This window comes from Canis lupus, chromosome 21 (assembly GCF_048164855.1).
Source record: "Canis lupus baileyi chromosome 21, mCanLup2.hap1, whole genome shotgun sequence".
NCBI lineage: Eukaryota > Metazoa > Chordata > Mammalia > Carnivora > Canidae > Canis > Canis lupus.
The window spans coordinates 43790438-43809350 of record NC_132858.1 but is presented as its reverse complement, the minus strand read 5'-3'; the positions used below and the strand labels follow the sequence as shown (position 1 = coordinate 43809350).

General features: G+C 43.6%; 1 protein-coding gene across 1 annotated transcript in view; it reads left to right on the top strand.

Moving 5' to 3' along the window:
• LAMB1 (laminin subunit beta 1) overlaps positions 1-18913 on the top strand; it is an 85621-nt gene that overhangs the window by 24239 nt on the left and 42469 nt on the right. The window contains exons 7-14 of the mRNA XM_072791578.1: positions 4654-4842; positions 4931-4994; positions 8891-9093; positions 11170-11290; positions 12977-13165; positions 13616-13795; positions 13929-14041; positions 15743-15822. Of these exons, the coding sequence (XP_072647679.1) occupies positions 4654-4842; positions 4931-4994; positions 8891-9093; positions 11170-11290; positions 12977-13165; positions 13616-13795; positions 13929-14041; positions 15743-15822 (1139 nt within the window). The remainder of the gene's footprint in view (positions 1-4653; positions 4843-4930; positions 4995-8890; positions 9094-11169; positions 11291-12976; positions 13166-13615; positions 13796-13928; positions 14042-15742; positions 15823-18913) is intronic.

Here is an 18913-nt window from a genome sequence, read left to right as displayed (position 1 = left end):
AGGTGGGGAGGGGGTGGGTGCAGGAGTGGGGGGTGCTTTCAGGAAGCAACTCAACACTGTGCCTCCTCCCTTCATTAACCCCTGAGCATGGCCGTTAGAAGTAAAACTCAGCCATGCAGGACAATGTTGCCTTCATGTTATGTGACACCTAAAAATACACAAAATTTATCGTCACTCATGTTGATGGTCCTATCTTTTACTTCAGAAAGGGCATCTGTTGTTTGCCTACATGGGTAGTTCTGAGTTTCTGTACATCCAGAGGTCCTTTGGGTACATAGTCTGTAGTTAAATAGTCATTCAAATGAGTACAATGGGCCAAAGATGAAACTGCGCACACAAGTGCAGAAGGTCAAACAGGAGGTGGTGAGACATGAGGAAATGGGTACGAGTTGCCAGACTGGAGCTGGTGAGAGAAAACTCATCCTTTGGATTCTAGCTCACGTGTGAAAAGTGACATCCAGGAGGTTGGACAGGCTTGGGTATGAGTCCCCATTCTGCCCCGTGTGGCCAGAGCTTCCTCTTTGGAAGGAAGAACGGAAGAATAAGAACACCTCTACTCTAGGGTTGGGTGACCTGGGCCTCTGCTCCGGGAATAGGCGTGATCTTGCTACCTGGCACATGAACGGCATGCGATCATTTTTACATATGCTGATGCTTAGCAGATAGTGCTTACTCTACAAATATTTACTGAATGAGTAAGTGGATAAAGGAATTCAGCCCTCTTCTGTTTGTAAGAAACTGCCCTAGGTCCTATGGGAGATTTTAAAGATACCACCATTGCTTTTCTCCAAGACCTTCCCATCTACTAAAAGGAGGGAACGTAGACTTGCAAATAATTTCTATCATGGAGTGTGCTAAGTGCCCTAGCAGAAGTTCAGACAGTGTCCATTCTGGGCACGGAGGAGGGGGGAGATAAATCCTTGCCTGGGATAAAGGAGAAAGCTTCATGAGGAGAGGTCTGGGGCTCTATGTGACCCGGGCCAGGAGGGCTGAGCAGGATCTCAGTGGGAGGACGTGGAAGAAAAACCATTCTGCCAAGAGGACACCGTCTGAGAGCAAAGCCCTGGTGGTGGACAGTTCACACAGGGTTTCTTAGGTGTAGATGTGCCTTAAGGCAGGGGTGGGGGAGGTGGGGGGGAAGGGGAGTCAGATGACAGAAGGACTGGGCCTGCTGGCTAAGGGGTGTGAACTGTATAGGAAACAGGGAGCCATTGACAAGGAAATGAGACTGGATTTCAGGAAGGTGGCGAGAGGAAACAGAGGAGGGCCTGGGACCATGAGAACCGAGGCTCATGGGGAGGCCCCTGTTGATGTCTGTGTTGATGGGGGGCTCACCTTGGAGAGCACCTGCTGTTCACGCACCCGGGCCTGGCTCTCATGTAGGAAGGAGCCACCCCTGAAGCCAGTTCGTCCCGGAAGTATCACCAGAAATGCTTTTTCAAATCACACACGATCCCCTTGCTACCATACTGTTACCCTCCACTTCCACGACTGCCTTGGAGATTCCTCATCCACTTTCCTGAGAGTCCTCAGTTGGTCCATTTGGAATCAAAGGTTCAGCCACAAATCGGAGAAGGATAAGAAGCAGAACAATAGAAGGGAGGGCAAGGAATGGGATGAAGCAAAGGTCTCTTGGATGTCCAAGCTGTGGAAGCAGGAGCGTGGTGATAGAGCGACAGGAGCCAGGGCAGGAGCAGGTGGTGGTGAAGAACACACGTTGGCCATGGAGGTAACTGCTGGCTTAGGTGGATTGGGTTTTCGTGCACCAGTGAAATCTATGAAATATATACACGCTGTTTCCAAAATCGTGGCTCTTTTTATTGAGTATAAATTCAGAGGTAGCAGGTTGATGCGTAAGCGAAGAGGGTGAAGGGCCTCCACTCTGAACAGACCAGTGTTGTCCTGGGTTCCAGCAGCTTGCTAACTCCATCCACAAGGAATTGGATAACTCGTCAGTGGCCTTTTGGGACTCAGAAGCTTCCAGAAGGGAGGGAGAAGGAGGCACAGCCAGCACTTGCTGTAAGGCTTTTCCTCTGCTCACTTCTGATACAGAGATATCAGGCTGGGCTGTCCCCATGTGTCACCATCCAGGAGGCAGGTCTGATGGCTGAGTTAATTATTGTTTTTTTTTTTTTCTTCTTACTTAAAAACCCTTCATCTCATACTCTCGAGTTTAATCAACTATCATTTTCTTATATTCTGGAATAGATAAAAATGAAAAAACCCAAGCAAGTAGTAAGTCAAAGAATCTGAAAATGTGACGTTCCGTTTTCTTACCCTTATCTCTTTTTATCCGTGAAAAAGGCCATCAAGATTATTAAGGAAGGCAGAAGGAGGCCTGGGAATGTACCAGTCTCACCATTAACAGTCAAATTTAGAGTGTTTCTTCCAAGCATTGGTTTTAATTCAGAAGCAAGGGTCTGTTGGGGTTCTGTTTGCTGGGCCGGCCCAACTGCCCTCTGTACCCCCTGCATTGGAACATGTCTTCCACTGCCCAAACTCTCCTTGGCTTGGAGATGGCAGTCTTTCTTTTCTCTTCTCTTGGTCTTCCCTTGGACATGTCCATATCCTAATTGCTGCTGCTTATAAGGATGCCAGTGACAAGGGATTAGGGCCCACTGTAAGACGTCATTCTGCTTTAATTACCTATTTAAAGACCCTATCTCCAAATACAGTCACATTCTGAGGGTCTGGGGATTAGGTCTTCAACATAAGAATTTGGGGAGGACACCATTCGGCCCGTAACAGGAGGTTAAGAGATGATGTAATGAAGGCTCCTGGCTCCACTTTCTTTCCTTCTTTGGCTAGTCCCGTGTTGATGCATTTTCTGGAGCAATGACTTTGACTCTTTAATCTTGCCCTTTACTTTTTGGTGGAGGGGGGAATCATATCTTTGGGGGTTTCAAATATTGCACGCCAACAGTGATTCCCAAATCCATGGTTCAAGCTCTGTTCATGCAGCTGGATGCCAGACCAGCTTCCAGTTGTCTAGTAGGCGTCCCCTTGTGGATGTCTCACTTGTAACCAGTCCAAAACCAGATGGCTTCCTTCTCTTCTGTGGCTTTGCTGTTAGCAGTACAGTCGCCCCCCGCCACTGTCCAAGCTCAGGTGCCCATGTTTCTCTCCTTTTCTCCCTTTCCACTGAAACCTGATTGATCAGCAGGTACAACTCAATATATTTTACTAAGTCCCCTAAATTTTCAGAGCAGCCTGTTGCATCTCTTTCTCTCTGTCCATGCTGTAATGCTGGAGTTAAGACCTTCCTCTTTTTTCTTCTCACTTGGTTTCCTTGTCTCTTGGGGGTTTTTTTGTTTTGTTTTGTTTTTCTTTTTTTTTTTTTTGTTTTGTTTTGTTTATTGTTTTTCCATGTCCGAGAACCATGCTGAAATTACAGTCTGACCATTTCATTCTGTCCACTTAATCTTTCAGTGTTTCCCTTTCGTGGCAGAAAAATAAAGGAAACCACTTTGCATGGCCAACTAATTCCTTCCTCCCCTCGCCAACCTCTTCTGCCACCTGTAGCCACCTCTACCCACTGCCCAGAAGACACCTACCCTTTTAGGGTCCACTTTGACGCCTGGAATGCTCTGGAGCATTCCCTAGCTTTTGTGTGTGTGTATGTGGTAAAATAGCCAAAATTTGCCTTCTTAACCATTTTCAAGTATACAGTGCAGTAGCATTAGGTGTCTTTGCAGTGTTATGCAACCATCACTACTATGTATTTCTAGAACTTTTTCATCACCCCAACTCCAAACTCTACCCATTAAGCAATAACTCCCCATGGCCCCTTTCCCCCAAGCCCCTGGAAACCCCTCATTTACTTTCTGTCTCTGTGTATTTGCCTGTTTGAGATGTTTCCTTTATAAGTGGAATCACACCATATCTGCCCTTTTGTGTCTACCTTCTTTCACTTAGTAGAATGGTTTCAGGGTTTATCCATGATGTAGGAAGTATCGAATTTTTTTTTTTTTTTTTTTTTTATGGCTGAAGAATACTCTCTTGGATGTATATACCGTGTTTGGTTTATCCATTCATCTCTGATGGGTACTTGGGTTGTTTCTGCCTCTTGGCCATTGTGACCTCCGCTGTGAACATTCATGTACGAGCATCTGTCTAAGTCTCTGTTTCAGTTCTTTGGGGAGTGGAATAGCGAGTTTGTTACTCCTTCCTCGAAGCACACTGCAGGAGACCCTACTATGGGTTTTTGTATCGTAAATGATTTATACCTATGTGCTTCATTGGGCCATCTGTGGCCTGCAGACCACTGCCCGATACTGAGCAACAGTCATTGCACGTCTGTTGAATGATTACATGAATAAATGAAGAACAAGCCCGTAGCCTAACAGGTGCCAACTGCCTATACCAAAGAGTTTTTGCTATTCAGTCCCACTTATAATCAGCTCCTAAAGAGAAACAGCTTACTCATCTCTGTTAGGGTGGGAGAAAGTGCAACATTTCGAGGCTAAACACTTGCCTGCAGGAGGAGGCTCCATGGAACAGCCTGAAGTATTTGAAATCTAGCCACAACCCAAATACCAGTCAGGGTTTGTGGCGCACAGTTGAGTGATATGTTCATCTGACATTAAAAAAAACAAACAAACCAGATTACCAATAAAAAAAACATGAAATGAGCCTTTTCTAACCCACCTTTAGACATTCCGGCCTGCCGCTATGCTGATAGAACGATCATCTGACTTTGGGAAAACCTGGGGCGTGTACAGATACTTTGCCTATGACTGCGAGAGCTCGTTTCCAGGCATTTCCACTGGCCCCATGAAGAAAGTGGATGATATAATCTGTGATTCTCGCTATTCCGACATTGAACCCTCAACGGAGGGAGAGGTTTGTTTGCTTTTTTTGTTTTACATTCTACTTACAAATCCTTTTTGATCATTGCAAAAATACCCATTACTCTTATATCTATTTTTAGGTGATATTTCGTGCTTTAGATCCTGCTTTCAGAATAGAAGATCCTTATAGTCCAAGGATACAGAGTAAGCTTGTTTTCGAATAAAAGCTTTGATGGAAAACAGCAATCATGGAAGAACTCTTACCCAGAGCACTGTTACCCTGAATCTAAATATTCAGTGCTAAATCCACCCTCTTTATTTCTTTTTATCTCCACAATACCCAATCATAGGCTCCTAAAATTGGCAGGAATCAAAGTCCTTGCTGATGGGGAACACGTTTTGATTAGAGTAAAAGATTTATGTCATAAGTATTCAAACAATTATGCTGGTCATAATACCATATTTATTTTATCTTTCAGTATAATATATATAAAATATATGTTAAATAATGTAATATATGTAAGTTATATAAACATTTTATATTTCAAATTCTATTTCTTATAAATACATTATATATATTTATATATATGTAAATTAGGGTATAGATTAAGCTGTTGTAACAAAATGTCCCCCAAAATACGGTGACTCAAATAAAATAGGAGTTTATTTCTCTCTTATGAAATCATCAAGAGAGCTTTCCAGAGAAGAAGGGTAGCTCAATTGCTACAAGTAAGCTTACTGGATAAAATAAAGGATGATGCCCAGTTAAATTTGAATTGAAGATAAACAGCAAGTTATTTTTTTTAGTATGACTAGATCCCATGTAATATTTGTGACTAGTACAAGGATATCCCATGCAACGTTTGTGATTGGTGTGACTATGCCCCGTGTAATGTTTGAGACAGACTTCACTGAAAAAATATGGTTTAACTGAAATTCAAATTTAACTGAGCAGCGTATATTTTTACTGCTATATCTGGCAACCCTAGCAGTTAGGCCACCCAGGTCCCTTCTGTCTTGTAGTCTTCGTTATCTACATGGTTGGAGCTGGATCGGCACTACCATGCTGTTGTCTTAACCTATGGGAATGGGAGGAAGAAGAGGGCAAATGACATAGAAGCCGTACATCACCTCTGTTCATATCCTGTTGGCCAAAATTAGTTCATGGCCAACCTCAGGACACACTGGGAAACCTCTCTAGCTAGGTGGCCACATGCCTTCTCACACTCTTGCCTAGGACTCTTCTTGTCAAAGGAAGAAAAGAAGAAAGAGTACGGGGCGGGGGGGTGGGTAGGTGGGAATCAGAAGTGTCGGCCATGCTCAATATGCTCAGTAAGGTGAGGGTAGTATTTCCATTTAACAGATGAGTAAACTGAGGCTCAGAGAGTTGGAATAGTGTACGTGAGGTGACAGATCCTGAACCCATGTTATGATTCTGAATTTAGGGCTCTTTCCAACATGTGACAACCATGCTTCTATTATTAGAAAATTAGTTTGATCATCTTGGGAGGCAAATTATGCACTAATTGAAAGAATGGGATTTAGAGTGTGACAGACCTGGGTTTAAATTCCCGTTCCAACAGATCATAGCTCTGTGACCTTGAGCAAGGAGCTGCTTAAACCTGTTTTTTTTTTTTAGGCTCTTTTTTCTCATCCATACATAGAGACAGTAATATTGACTTGAGCATCGTTATGGAGGGAAAATGAGTTCTAGAAATGACCTCCAGACATGCCTGCCATACAGAAAGTGTTCAGCAAGTTGAAGCAGCTGCTGGTCTTGATGTTGCCACCAGTGTGGCCTGGGTCTTGCATGGACCTGGTCCTGTACCTCAGAGTGGAGGGGATGAGAGTAGCTCTTCGGCTACTAAGGTGTGGTCAGCTGAGCAGAAGCAGGCCTGATTCTTGCTGATAGTTCCAGCTGAGGATGACCCTGTTTGGAACCAGGGCCCCATAGAACCACCCAGCGTGAAACTTGGAGGAGTAAATTGGAAAACATCCAGGAAATATTGCCAGAAAAGTGCTTTTTCCCCAACTTAAATTAATTTTACATGTAGCCCAGACCATCTCTGGTCTGTAATTTACTCATTCATTGTATTATAAAGCAAATATTTATGGCACCTCCAGCCCCATGCCTTTTCTGGGCGAGCTGTGAGGCCCACACCCCCTGCTCTCAAAATCCAGTTGTGGGGAATGTCCACATGGGCTCCATGACAGATTGCTCATGGAGTCCTAAGAGGACTGAGGACTCATGGTTGGCTCCTTTGTAGGTGAAATTTGTGGGACTTGGGGAATGCCCCGCCATGACAATTCTCTTGTCTTTCATTGCTAAATGGCATTAGAAAATCTATTTCTGTATTCGAGAGGCATCAGTTTTGACTGATGATGCTTGTGATTGACTTTGTGTTCAAGGGAACAACTGAAGTCTCTTTAGTTGTCCCTATTGTTGGGACCTTGGGGCCTTACTTCAAAAGGGAATTTTGCCTCACACCAAAAGTCCATCATACAGGGCTCGGTTGTTTTTAACTGTGCTAGGAGAGAGTGGAGGGCACACATTTGCTCTTCTGAGGGCTTCCACAAAGATCGGTTCAAGGGCTTCTAAATACTCCAGCTGTTCTTCGGCTTTTGTCATCTGGCCTTTCGTCAATAGGCGCTTGTACTCGTTCTGTGCAGGAGCATTTGTGCAGGAGGAAATGTTGGCATTCATAAATTCCATTCAGCTAAGTAGTACCACGGGTTTCTCTGTTTAGTTTTTGATTTTACAAAGAGCCTAAGTTTAATGCATGGACTCACGGACTTTCCCTTTCAACCCACAGCCATTTCTATAGTCTTCATTGTAAGCGATGCATGTATTGTAAGTAGTGAAGATTGTATTTGGGCTTTGAAAGTCTCTGATGCATGGGGCCAACACCCTGTAGTCCTGTGTTGGAAATGAGAATGCATCAGCACAAATGAAAGTAAAGCTCAGGAGTAATTTTAGGCTAAATAGGACAGGGGAGGACTGATGGACAAGTGAGTCTTTTGGGGTCCACTTCAACAAGAGCAACTTAGTCACTGATGAAAACACTGGTGGAGAAGGATGAACAGTTAGCCCTTGAGTTATCCCGTGACTATAGAAGCTAAATGGTAGCCCAGTTTCTACGATAAGCATACATCTATAGACCCAGGAAGGAGAAGAAAAGATAAGAGAAATTGATCTACAAGTAACTTAATATTTAGGAAAAAAAACAACTTGCACCAACCTCCTAATACCGGGCTCCTTTATCCTTATGTCATACTACAGACATCAAAATAGAACAAAAAAGTGGGGGGACTCTGATGTCATGTAAAAATGTGGTGGAGATCTTCTGTCCCTAGGTAGGGGTTATTCCATAGTGTTATTATTTTTTTTTTAAAGATTTTATTTATTCATGAGAGACGCAGAGAGAGAGGCAGAGACACAGGCAGAGGGACAAGCATGCTCCTTGCAGGGAGCCCGATGTGGGACTCGATCCCAGGACCCCAGGACCACGCCCTGAGCAGAAGGCAGATGCTCAACCACTGAGCCCCCAGGTGCCCCCCCCCATAGTGTTAAATCTGTTTTAGCAACGTGAATTTCATCTATGTGGTGGGAAATTTCAGATAGTATTTTTCTCTCCAAAAATTAACACAAAAATGTTTGATCCTAACTATCTTATAATAATGAAGAGAATTGGAGTGTGTTGATAAACCCTATCCTACCTGAATGGAATCCTCTGCTTTTGGGGCCGACACTGGTTGCTGTGGGCACATGATGGCATTGCAATAGTTCAGATCACTGTGGGCCGATGGGTTTTGGCAGTCATGCAGCTGCGTTCTTCATTTTCTCTGCTTTCATGCTTTTTCCTGAAACAGCCCAATATTCTTTTTACACTGGTGAGGAGATCATAACCCTCCTTTCTTCCAGAGTCTGTCACGTTATGTTAAGCATTACTGGTATGGTCGTCTAGATCATGCAAGGGGGTAACGTCTAACTTATGTTTTTATTTGTTGTGCCTTTCTATAAAGAGAAGAGAGGCTGTATAATTGCAAAAGAAGCCCTGCTCGTTTGCTCAGACTTTTCGTCTTCTTGGTGACCTTCGTAGATCTCTTAAAAATCACCAACTTGAGAATCAAGTTTGTGAAGCTACACACTTTGGGAGATAACCTTCTGGATTCCAGGATGGAAATCAGAGAGAAGTATTACTACGCAGTTTATGACATGGTGGTTCGAGGAAATTGCTTCTGCTACGGACATGCCAGCGAATGCGCCCCTGTGGAGGGGTTCAGTGAGGAAGTAGAAGGAATGGTAAGCAAGCACTCGGGGGGCTTTCTCCTTTAGATGGATGATTCCAAAAAGCAATTTGAAGCTAGTTTACCTTAAACCTTCCACAATTTCTAGGGTTTTATTTTTCCAGACTGACTTTTAGCTCTTTGCATCATACTGGTGGTTGATGTTTGGTTTTCTCTTTGCTAACTTCCTTGGAGTATGAGAAGAATATAAGGGCTACTCGTGTCAGAGACAATTAATTAATTTTTTGGAAATTGTTGCAGCCAGTTGCTGCTACCATATATATATCTTTTTTTTTTTTTTTTTTTTTTTTTTTTTGGTCAATAAGGCTTAAAAAGTTTTCTAAATAGCCATCATGTCTTCTTTTCCATTAGGGGAGATTAGACATCACAAGCATTCCCTTCTTTATGCTACGAGGCATAAAGTGACCAGCCCAGCACGGAGAACCAGGACATTTGAACCTGGAACCATGGGATATGATTTAGGAATCCAATGGGCTTTGTTTCTTTATGTGTTTTTTCTAGTTTCATTCTTTTTCCACTTTTAGGCTGTGTTGTTAGTTCATGTACTTCTAAAAATTGGGGATTGGGGTGATTTGCCAAATGGATAAAGTTAGGGTATTTAGCAACTTTCTAAGTGAACTGGTAATTCTTATAGATCTGTAGGATTTTAGAGCTAAACAGGATTTACTCAACTCACAGCTTCTCCCTTGTGAGAAGGGAGCAAGAATTAAATAGCTAGCTCACCAGAGGGCCCGAAGTGACTGATGGAAATTCAAATGGAGCTCTCTGGACTCTGCCCCTGGGTTCTTTCCATTATTAGCCACTAGGCCTCCCTTGATGAAGAGTGTGTCTTCATTCCTTGCTGTTTGCTCTTTCAGAGATTGTTACTCCTCATCTAAGACGGTCCAGGACTGAGTGCATTCAACTGTCTGAACTTCTGCTTTCCATTTGCTCCAGTTAGAACACTTGCCATGGATAAAGTTGTGTTTTTAGCAGAGACTAAAGGGAGGAGGTGTCCTTGTAATCTTGTTGCTACATCTTTCAGAGACTGTTAGGTAGATAATGTTTATTTTTCAGCAGAACAAATCTGGCGTGTAGCTAATGTCCTGTAGCCCTGTCGCTGTCACAGCTCTCATGGAACATTATGTTGTTGATTCAGACCCTGTGGAGTCCTATGGTGTGTGCTTTGCAAGTGTCTCTTTATTCTCTGTAAAACTAGCTTGCAAGGAGATGATCTTACTCCTTTGCTCACTGCACTCCTGTCAAGGTGAGTCCAGGGCAGACCTGTCTGTCCTGTTCCTGAATTCCATTCTATAGAAACTAGTGTTAAGGTGAGGTGCCCAGGTACACGCATATTTGGGAGACCAAAAGAATTTATCTTTTACCTGCCTCTGGGGCTTAGGTGTATCTTGCCTGAGACGCAATGCAGAAGAGCACCTCTTGGGCCCTTCATAAAGCAAAATATTTTTTCCCCCCTGAGATTTTATATTTCCTTTCTTAAAGAAAAAAAAAAGTAAATGCGAACATAGTAAATGATTAATATTTTGAATCTCGCTTTGGTTGGAGAAACAATGGAGTGCTATGCTTGGAGACAAAAAACAAAAGAAGCAAACAACCCATTCTTTTAGGTGGCGTGATGGTAAAACTTGCAGTGATGGGAGTTGGTTTCCAGGTGGTGTGTGTATATTTAATTCTGCATTAGAACTTTTGCTGATTTCTCTTAAAATAGGTTTCTTTGGGGCATAAAGTTTTTTTTTTTTTTTTTTTTAACTCTTAAGTAACTGGTTCTTTTGGTTTTTAATTCTTAAGTGACTGATTTTGTTCATCTGGGTTTCTTTTCATTGATACTTTGATAAAATATGTATTGAGCAGCTGTCCTATAATAGGAACCATTCCCAGGGATGGGAGTTGGAGCCATCAAAAAGGCAGAGCCCACTGCTGAGAGGGACAAAATAAAGACAAATCCTCATTGTGGTGAGCTGGAGATGAGGACCCGCATGCAAAGGGGTTTGCATCTCCCACTGATTATGGAGAAAGTCTGGCCAGCAGCATCTCTCTCACTTTGCTCCCTCCTCTTTTTCTGACTTTCAAGGTTCACGGACACTGCATGTGTAGGCATAATACCAAGGGCTTAAACTGTGAGCAGTGCATGGATTTCTACCACGATTTACCTTGGAGACCTGCCGAGGGTCGAAACAGCAATGCCTGTAAAAGTAAGTCTCCAGCAGAGGGACGTTTTGAATCCGTTCAGATTCCGGTATCCATTTGCTGATTGCAAACATGAGTCTGCAAAAGTTACTACCCTGCTGCCAGCTTCACCCAGGTACTCTTAGGAAACCAATATCCACTCAGTTTAACGAGAGCGTTAGTATGCAGAACAGCAGCCATGTGTTCGGCACATTTAGTAGAAGGTGGGAAATGTGTCCCTGACGTTGTACCTGTCTTGAAGGCAACATGATGGTGAGAGAAAAATGAAAGAAAACTATGGCATGATAGACCATTAAGGCCTAAGAAATAAGGAGCAAGAGTTTTTGGCCTTGTTTCTGCCCAGCCTGGCTAAAGCCCTTGGCATGCTTCCAGCCAGCCAGCCCCAGGGTATTCTCTGGGCACAGGTGCAGTTTGAAACTGTCCCCTGCCATCCCCGCCCCCCCCCCCCCTCTCGGCAGCAGCATGCCTGCCCCTTCCCCCAAGGAGGACTGTTCTAAAAGTTCAGAAACCAGTGAGGGCTGGTGTGATCAAGAATTGTTTGTAAGTACCACCCAGCAGCCTTTGATGATAGCTAAGATTGCTTAGGTAAGAAGAAAGGGGTGGGAGGAGGCAGGAGGGAAGGAGGGTGGGTAAAGGGAAAGGAGTTCAGATAAGGAGAACTGCACAGAGCATAAGGCCCCAAGGATGGTCTCATGACCAACACAGAGTCTACAGTGGGAAATGATTCCAAGGTTTATTTATTTAATTTTGTAAAAGATTTTATTCATTCATGAGAGACACAGAAAGAGAGGCAGAGACACAGGCCGAGGGTAAAGCACTCCCTAAGGGGAGCCCGATGCAGGACTCAATTCCAGGACCCCCCAGGGTCATGCCCTGAGTCAAAGGCAGACGCTCAACCACTGGGCCACCCAGGCATCCCTGATTCCAAGGTTTAATTCAACCAGTGTGTCAAGGACAGTCCTCTGCGAGGCACCAACGATGCGTCAATGGATACTACCCAGCCCCATTCTATGGGAGGTTGTGTTGTAGGTGGAGACAGAGGAGGCTAGATTGCAGAGCCCCTGGGAGGGCTGAGCCATTTTGAGAAGACAAGAGCCCACATGTGTCGCTGAGCAGAGAGCGAGATGATATTAAAGCCAAGTTGACCATGGGGACTGCCCGGTGGTCAGAGTGCGCCCAGAAGGCTGCCAGATGGCTGTTCAGCAGACCTTAATTCTCACTCAAGAGCCCGGTCGAGTGTGCTGGTGGGAATGGAGAGGAAGAGGATCAGGCCTTCACACCATGTTCCTTTAAGCTGGCAGCCCAAACGGGCTTTTCTAGGATGTGTCACCTAGGAGATTCTCTGGAGCGACATGTTCTGGTCCTACCCCAAGGAACCCAGAGGCATCTTCCACGTGGTGGCAGCCTTCTGCTGATAAGCTACCAAGGGGGCTTTCCCCAGAGGTTTCCTACTTTTTACTCCTTAGCCCATTCTCTTCCAAAGAGGGCAGATTAGTGGTTCATAAAGCTCACGCTTTGAAGGTCTCCAACATGATGTCAGGCAGATGTGTCCTTTTTCATGGGCGCCTAATTGTTGCTATTTTGCCTGAACTTCATCCCTAGTTTCCAGAATGAGCTTCTTCCTAGCAACCCCATCCTCCATTAGTAAGTAGATTTCAAAGGCTCTTCTTGACGTTGGTCTTGTCACACAGAGTGTAACTGCAATGAACATTCAAGTTCGTGCCACTTCGACATGGCGGTGTACTTGGCCACTGGAAACGTCACTGGAGGGGTGTGTGATGACTGTCAGCATAACACGATGGGACGCAACTGTGAGCAGTGCAAGCCGTTTTACTTCCAGCATCCGGAGAGAGACGTCCGAGACCCTAACCTCTGTGAACGTACGTGGGGAGATGTCATGACGTGGGGCCTATTTGAGTAGTCAGATGGTCACCATCTTTCTCTTGGGACTCCCGAGCATCAGCTTTATTCATTTTTTAAAATATTTTATTTATTTATTTGAGAGAGAGTGAGAGAGAGAGAAAGAGCACACGAGTAGGGAGGAGGGGCAGAGGGAGAGGGAGAAGCAGACCCCCGCTGAGCAGGGAGCTCAGTGTGGGTCTTGATCCCAGAACCCTGGGATCATGACCTGAGCCGAAGGCAGACACTTAACCGACTGAGCCACCCAGGTGCCCTACTCAGCTTTATTTTAAGTGCTGTGTAGGATGCTGGCAGAAGAAGCAGGACCTGGCAGTCTTGTCTTCTTTCGTCTATTTCTGGGACATGTGGGTGAAGGGGCCATAGGTGTTTATACAAACACACACATTGTTACCTGGTGCTTTTTTTCTTAGGGTGTACCTGTGACCCAGCTGGATCTCAGAACGAGGGAGTCTGTGACGGTCACACTGATTTTTCCACCGGCCTCATTGCTGGTCAGTGCCGGTGTAAATTACACGTGGAAGGGGAACATTGTGAAATTTGCAAAGAAGGCTTCTACGGTTTAAGTGCTGAGGATCCATTCGGTTGTCGATGTGAGTACATCCGTGAAAGTGTTGGGGAGTTCTCGTGTACGCAGTTCCCAGTGTAGTCTGCACTTCTAAATCCGGACTCCCCCTTGCACTCACTTGTCTTGTGTTTCTTTACTTCATTTTATCTTTAATGAAGCTTGTGCTTGCAATCCTCTGGGAACCATCCCTGGTGGGAATCCTTGTGATTCTGAGACCGGTTACTGCTACTGTAAGCGTCTGGTGACAGGACAGCATTGTGACCAGTGTCTGGTAAGTGGATCCTAATTACCCAGGATGGGTGGTTTGTGAATGGGACACGTTGAGTATTGTAGAGTCTACCGTCACCCTTATGTGTAAATGTTAAAAGACGCAAACGACTCACAAAAGAATTACTAATGAATACTTTCGGCAAGATGTTCGCCATCGCTGTTAGAATTGTAAAATAAAACCACAGCAAAATACCATTTTTAAAGACAAAATCAACACATTTTTAAAAATGGGGCTGGCTATTAGGACATAAAGAGGGACTGGTCTTCTAAGCTGCTGATGGAAATGCACATTGGCTCATACTTGGCAAAAAAAAAGCATTTTGGAAGTATGTTATCAGTAGCCTGTAGAAATGCGCATACCCTTTGACCCAGTAATCCCACTTCTGGGAATCTTTCCTAATGAAATAAGCAGAAAATTGGACAAAGATGTATTCAGCAGAAGATTCATTGCATCTCGTACTAATCATAGCCAAAAAACTTTGAAGCAATGGTGGGGAAAATAGTTAAGTAAATTTGGGGGCTTCTGCATGGTGTGGTATTTGGTTGCCATTGAAAATGACAATAATGTGAGGAAATGCTTATGCCAGTATATATATATAAAAAAAAAAACAACAGGATGTGAGTAGTATCTTGATTGTGTAGGAAAAAATTTCATCAAGAAGAACAAAATCTGGAAGGAAATACACCAAAAAGTTCACTGTAGTGATCCTGGGTAATCACAAGAGTAATTTTAAAAATTACCCTGTATCTTTTATAACATTCTTGTGATTTCCTTTATAATCTGTGAGAGGGGGGTCCACTGACCCCAAATTATGTTTCTATTATGACCTGTAAATATGTATATTTGCATATGTCCAGAGAGAGTCCTAACATAAATTTCTGGAAGTCTGATTTAAATCAGCATGCTTTGGGACACCTGCGTGGCTCAGCGGCTGAGCGCCTGCCTTCGGCTCAAGGCGTGATCCTGGAGTCCTGGGTTCGAGTCCCACATTGGGCTCCCCGCAGGGAGCCTGCTTCTCCCTCTGCCTGTGTCCCTGCCTCTCTCTCTCTCTCTCTGTGTCTCTCATGAATAAATAAATAAAATCTTAAAAAATCAATCAATCAGCACCCCTCATTTTATCTGCTCCTGAGTAAATACAAGTTTGTCGAAGTACAGAGCCATCCTCTCCCCTGTATAGCTTCTGTCCTATTTCTGTTTATTTCCACCTCCAGTGCTGTCATGATTCAGTGATCTGCTCGCCTTTCACTTGTGAAAATGCTTGCTTTATGCTGTTTAGACGTAGATAAATCCTTTGAAGTGCTTTGCTTATGGGGTGTCTGACAGGCTGAACTCAGGGAACATTTAAAGGCCTGCCAAATATTTGCCAAAACTCTCTTACTGCCACAGTACTTCTAATGAAGAAAATTGGCATCTTAGCTGCTGGCTCCTATTAACTTTTGGACAAAGGCTATTTGCTTGGAAGAGAAGCTCCTCTGATCTGGCCTTGGGTGATTAGGACACCCCCCCCCCCCCCCGTGACCTGCCGCCTGGGTTTTCGTTCAGAATACTCGTACTCGTTCCCCTTGTTGGCTTTCTGCTTGCACAGTACATAAGCACGTTCCTTCAGTGGAACAAGCAAGACACGCCGTAACTTGTTTCTTGTTGAGACTATTGTGTCATGACAGGAACCCACCTTTAGATGTGAAATCTTTTGTTCTGCAGCCAGAGCACTGGGGCTTAAGCAATGATTTGGATGGATGTCGGCCTTGTGACTGTGACCTTGGAGGAGCCTTGAACAACAGGTGAGTGAAGCCACACTTACACTCTTGTGCTCAGTCCCCAAGGAGAGCCCTCCTGACCTCCAGGAGAAACACGACACCCAGTGTCTCTGAAGAAGAGGCGCTGAGTACATTCATCTTTAGCTCACCTGTGGTCTTAATGTTTTCAAAGACTGAGTCATTCCAAGAGTTTGCTTTGAAGACTCCAACTGTGTTTATGTTTCTTGGTCTTGCTTTTTAAAAGTGCTGCTGTTGTTTTGTACTTTATGGTATTTTTTAGATTATGGAAACAGTGTATGCCCATTAAAAAAAAAAAAAAAATCCAACAGTTAAGACAGGTTCCCTGCCCTTTCTCCCACCCAGAATCCACTGCTAACAAATACCACCATTAGCGATTTCTCATATTCTATGAATTAATAATAACACTCAGAATACCTATCAAAACTTATCATTTCTTTCTTCTCCTTTTTACTTTTTTTAAAGATTTTTATTTATTTATTCATTTATGTGAGACACAGAGAGGGAGGCAGAGACACAGGCAGAGGGAGAAGCAGGCTCCCTGCGGGGAGCCTGATGCAGGGCTCAATCCCAGGACCCCAGGGTCACAGCCTGAGCCGAAGGCAGATGCTCAACCACTGAGCCACCCAGGTGTCCCATCCTCTCATTTCTTTTTAAGTAACAGGTTTAAAAAAAAAAAAAAAAAGAAGAAGAAGCCTAACGAGTACACACATGAAAAAGCCTATGATTTCCCATTTAGCTTTATTGACAGTTTTTGAAAATCAGAGTAATCCACGTATGCACACTGTTCTGCAAGCTTGCTTATTATCTGGAACTCTTTCTTCATTTCAACATGTATTCATGTGTTTCTTTCTTTTTCATAGCATGTATACATCTACCTCTTTTTTTGGGTGGGGGAGGAAGATTTCATCATATAGAAGTGCCACCATTTATTTCTAGTTTTTTGGGTAGATGAGGCTTCCAAGATGGAACTGCTAAGTCAAAGCACATATGCACTATTTTTTTTAATAGAGATTGCCAGATTATTCTCCAGACAGATTAATGCTAGTTTATTTTCTTACCACTTGGTTACAAAAGCACCTTTCTCTCTATCCCACCAGCACTTAGTATCCTCATTTTATCTTTTACCAATCTAAAAGATGGAAAATGAGGGGCACCTGGCTCACTCAGTCAGTAGAGCGTGTGACTCTTGACTTCGGGGTCATGAGTTTGAGCCCCACGTTGGGTGTGGGGTCTACTTATAAAAATAATAAATTACTTTAAAAAATGAAATAAAAGATGGAAAACAAACTCCCATTTCTATTTGTGTTAAGAATCTTTTCATTTTCTTCCTTTTTTTTTTTCAACTTCCAAGTTTATTTAATGAAACTGCACAAAATCGTGTTTAATTATTGAAATCGGTTGGCATTCCCTGAATAGATGAGACGTGAGGCTGTACCACAGATCGATCCCGGTACACGTTTGGCAAGAGGTTAGATTAGTGGGAGTTAAATTAGCCACCTTGGAGTCCAAGAGAATTTCACTCTCTGTTTGTAACCGGGTCAGACTGAGAACATCTGGTAGAGACCGTCTAAGTGGCTGCTGAGGCAATAGGCAGATGTTTCCTTGTGGCCTGACTCTCCCCTGAGACAGCAAGCTGAATCCATCAAGCAAGCACCATGTACTAAAAAAGAGCTGACTCTCTCAAGGTTCTTTCCCAACACCACAGTAGTCTGCTGGGAAGGAACGGGATTGGAGGCAGCAAGAACATGTTCTCTTTGGCCTCCGGATTGGGGTTTTTATTCCAGATGTCACAGTATCTCAGTACAGCGTGTAGCCTCTGGAACTCCAGGGTGAATTTCTGTTCTTAGAAAACCCCTCCAGAGGGGAGGAAGTAAGGACAGTTCCATAAAAGCAGGGAAGACAGGCTGCTAGTCAGCTTCTGGAATCGCTTCTCCAACTTTCCTTTGTGAATCCCAGCACACCTGCTGCTTCCTTTGGTAATCGCTTGCTCAATGCAGAGCCGTCCTCCTTCCTAAAATCCTTGATTAGGTGAGAGTGCATACACGGTTCTCCAAATGACATCATAAACTCAGGAGTGTCCTATGGGCCTCTACCCTAAATGGTTTCTGCTACTCACCCTCCCTATGTCCGTTTCCCTATTCCACACATGCTTCCTGTCTTTAAATCTGCCCATACAGAGCCCCTGACCTATCCCTCATTTCTCCTGCAGGAATCTATAGAAATCAGGGTGTGCTAAGCAAGTTTGGGAAGTAAAAAGTTGTAGTGAAGATTTTAAAGCAGATAATTTGATCTTCCTAGCAAGATTGAGGAGATACCCTATCTCTTGGCATTATTGGTGGGGGAGAAAAAGAACCTTTACAGATTTCTCTACTCCTGTGACTCTGCAGTGTTTGGTAATGATCATTTTCAGTTTTCCTCAATGAGAACCTTTTCTAGGAGTCCCATAGGGTAACAGAGGCTCTAACGAAGGCTTCCAAAGCACCGATTCTACTAGAAGAATGCTTGGTGCATAGTGGGCACTTGGGAGATTCTTGGTGAATGATTGATTTGTTGCAATCATGCATAAATATCTTCTATCTGATGTTATTCCTTTGCTCTGCGTTGGGTACATAGTATTGATGGTATGAATGTTGATCAGGTAAAAGAATTTGAGAAATAGAAATATTTATGATGTAAAAAAACAAACAAACCCAAAACCTGTGCTCCTTTGGACAGGCAAACTCTAGATGTGATCTGAGACATTCCTGAGGTACTTTGGGCCAGGAACAGAATCAAGTGTAAAAAGCGTGCAAAGTGGAAGAAGTTTTAAAGCGTTTTGTGTAATGAGCCGAACGGATTCTTGTAGAATAAAAGCTTAGTAATCCATGTCTATTATGTTGACAGGTAATCTGAATTTTGGAGTATTTTAGAGAAGTAAGCGCTAATTTACATAATGTGACTTAAGCCAGGCTAATGAAGCTTTGCCTCGTCAGGAACCTGCTTTAATAAATAAATCAGAATGGTTGCTAGGGAAATGTACTTGTAAATGCTTGAAAACACTGAAAAACACGAACAACTTTATAGCATCCTTCAAAATTATTGCATCAATTAAATT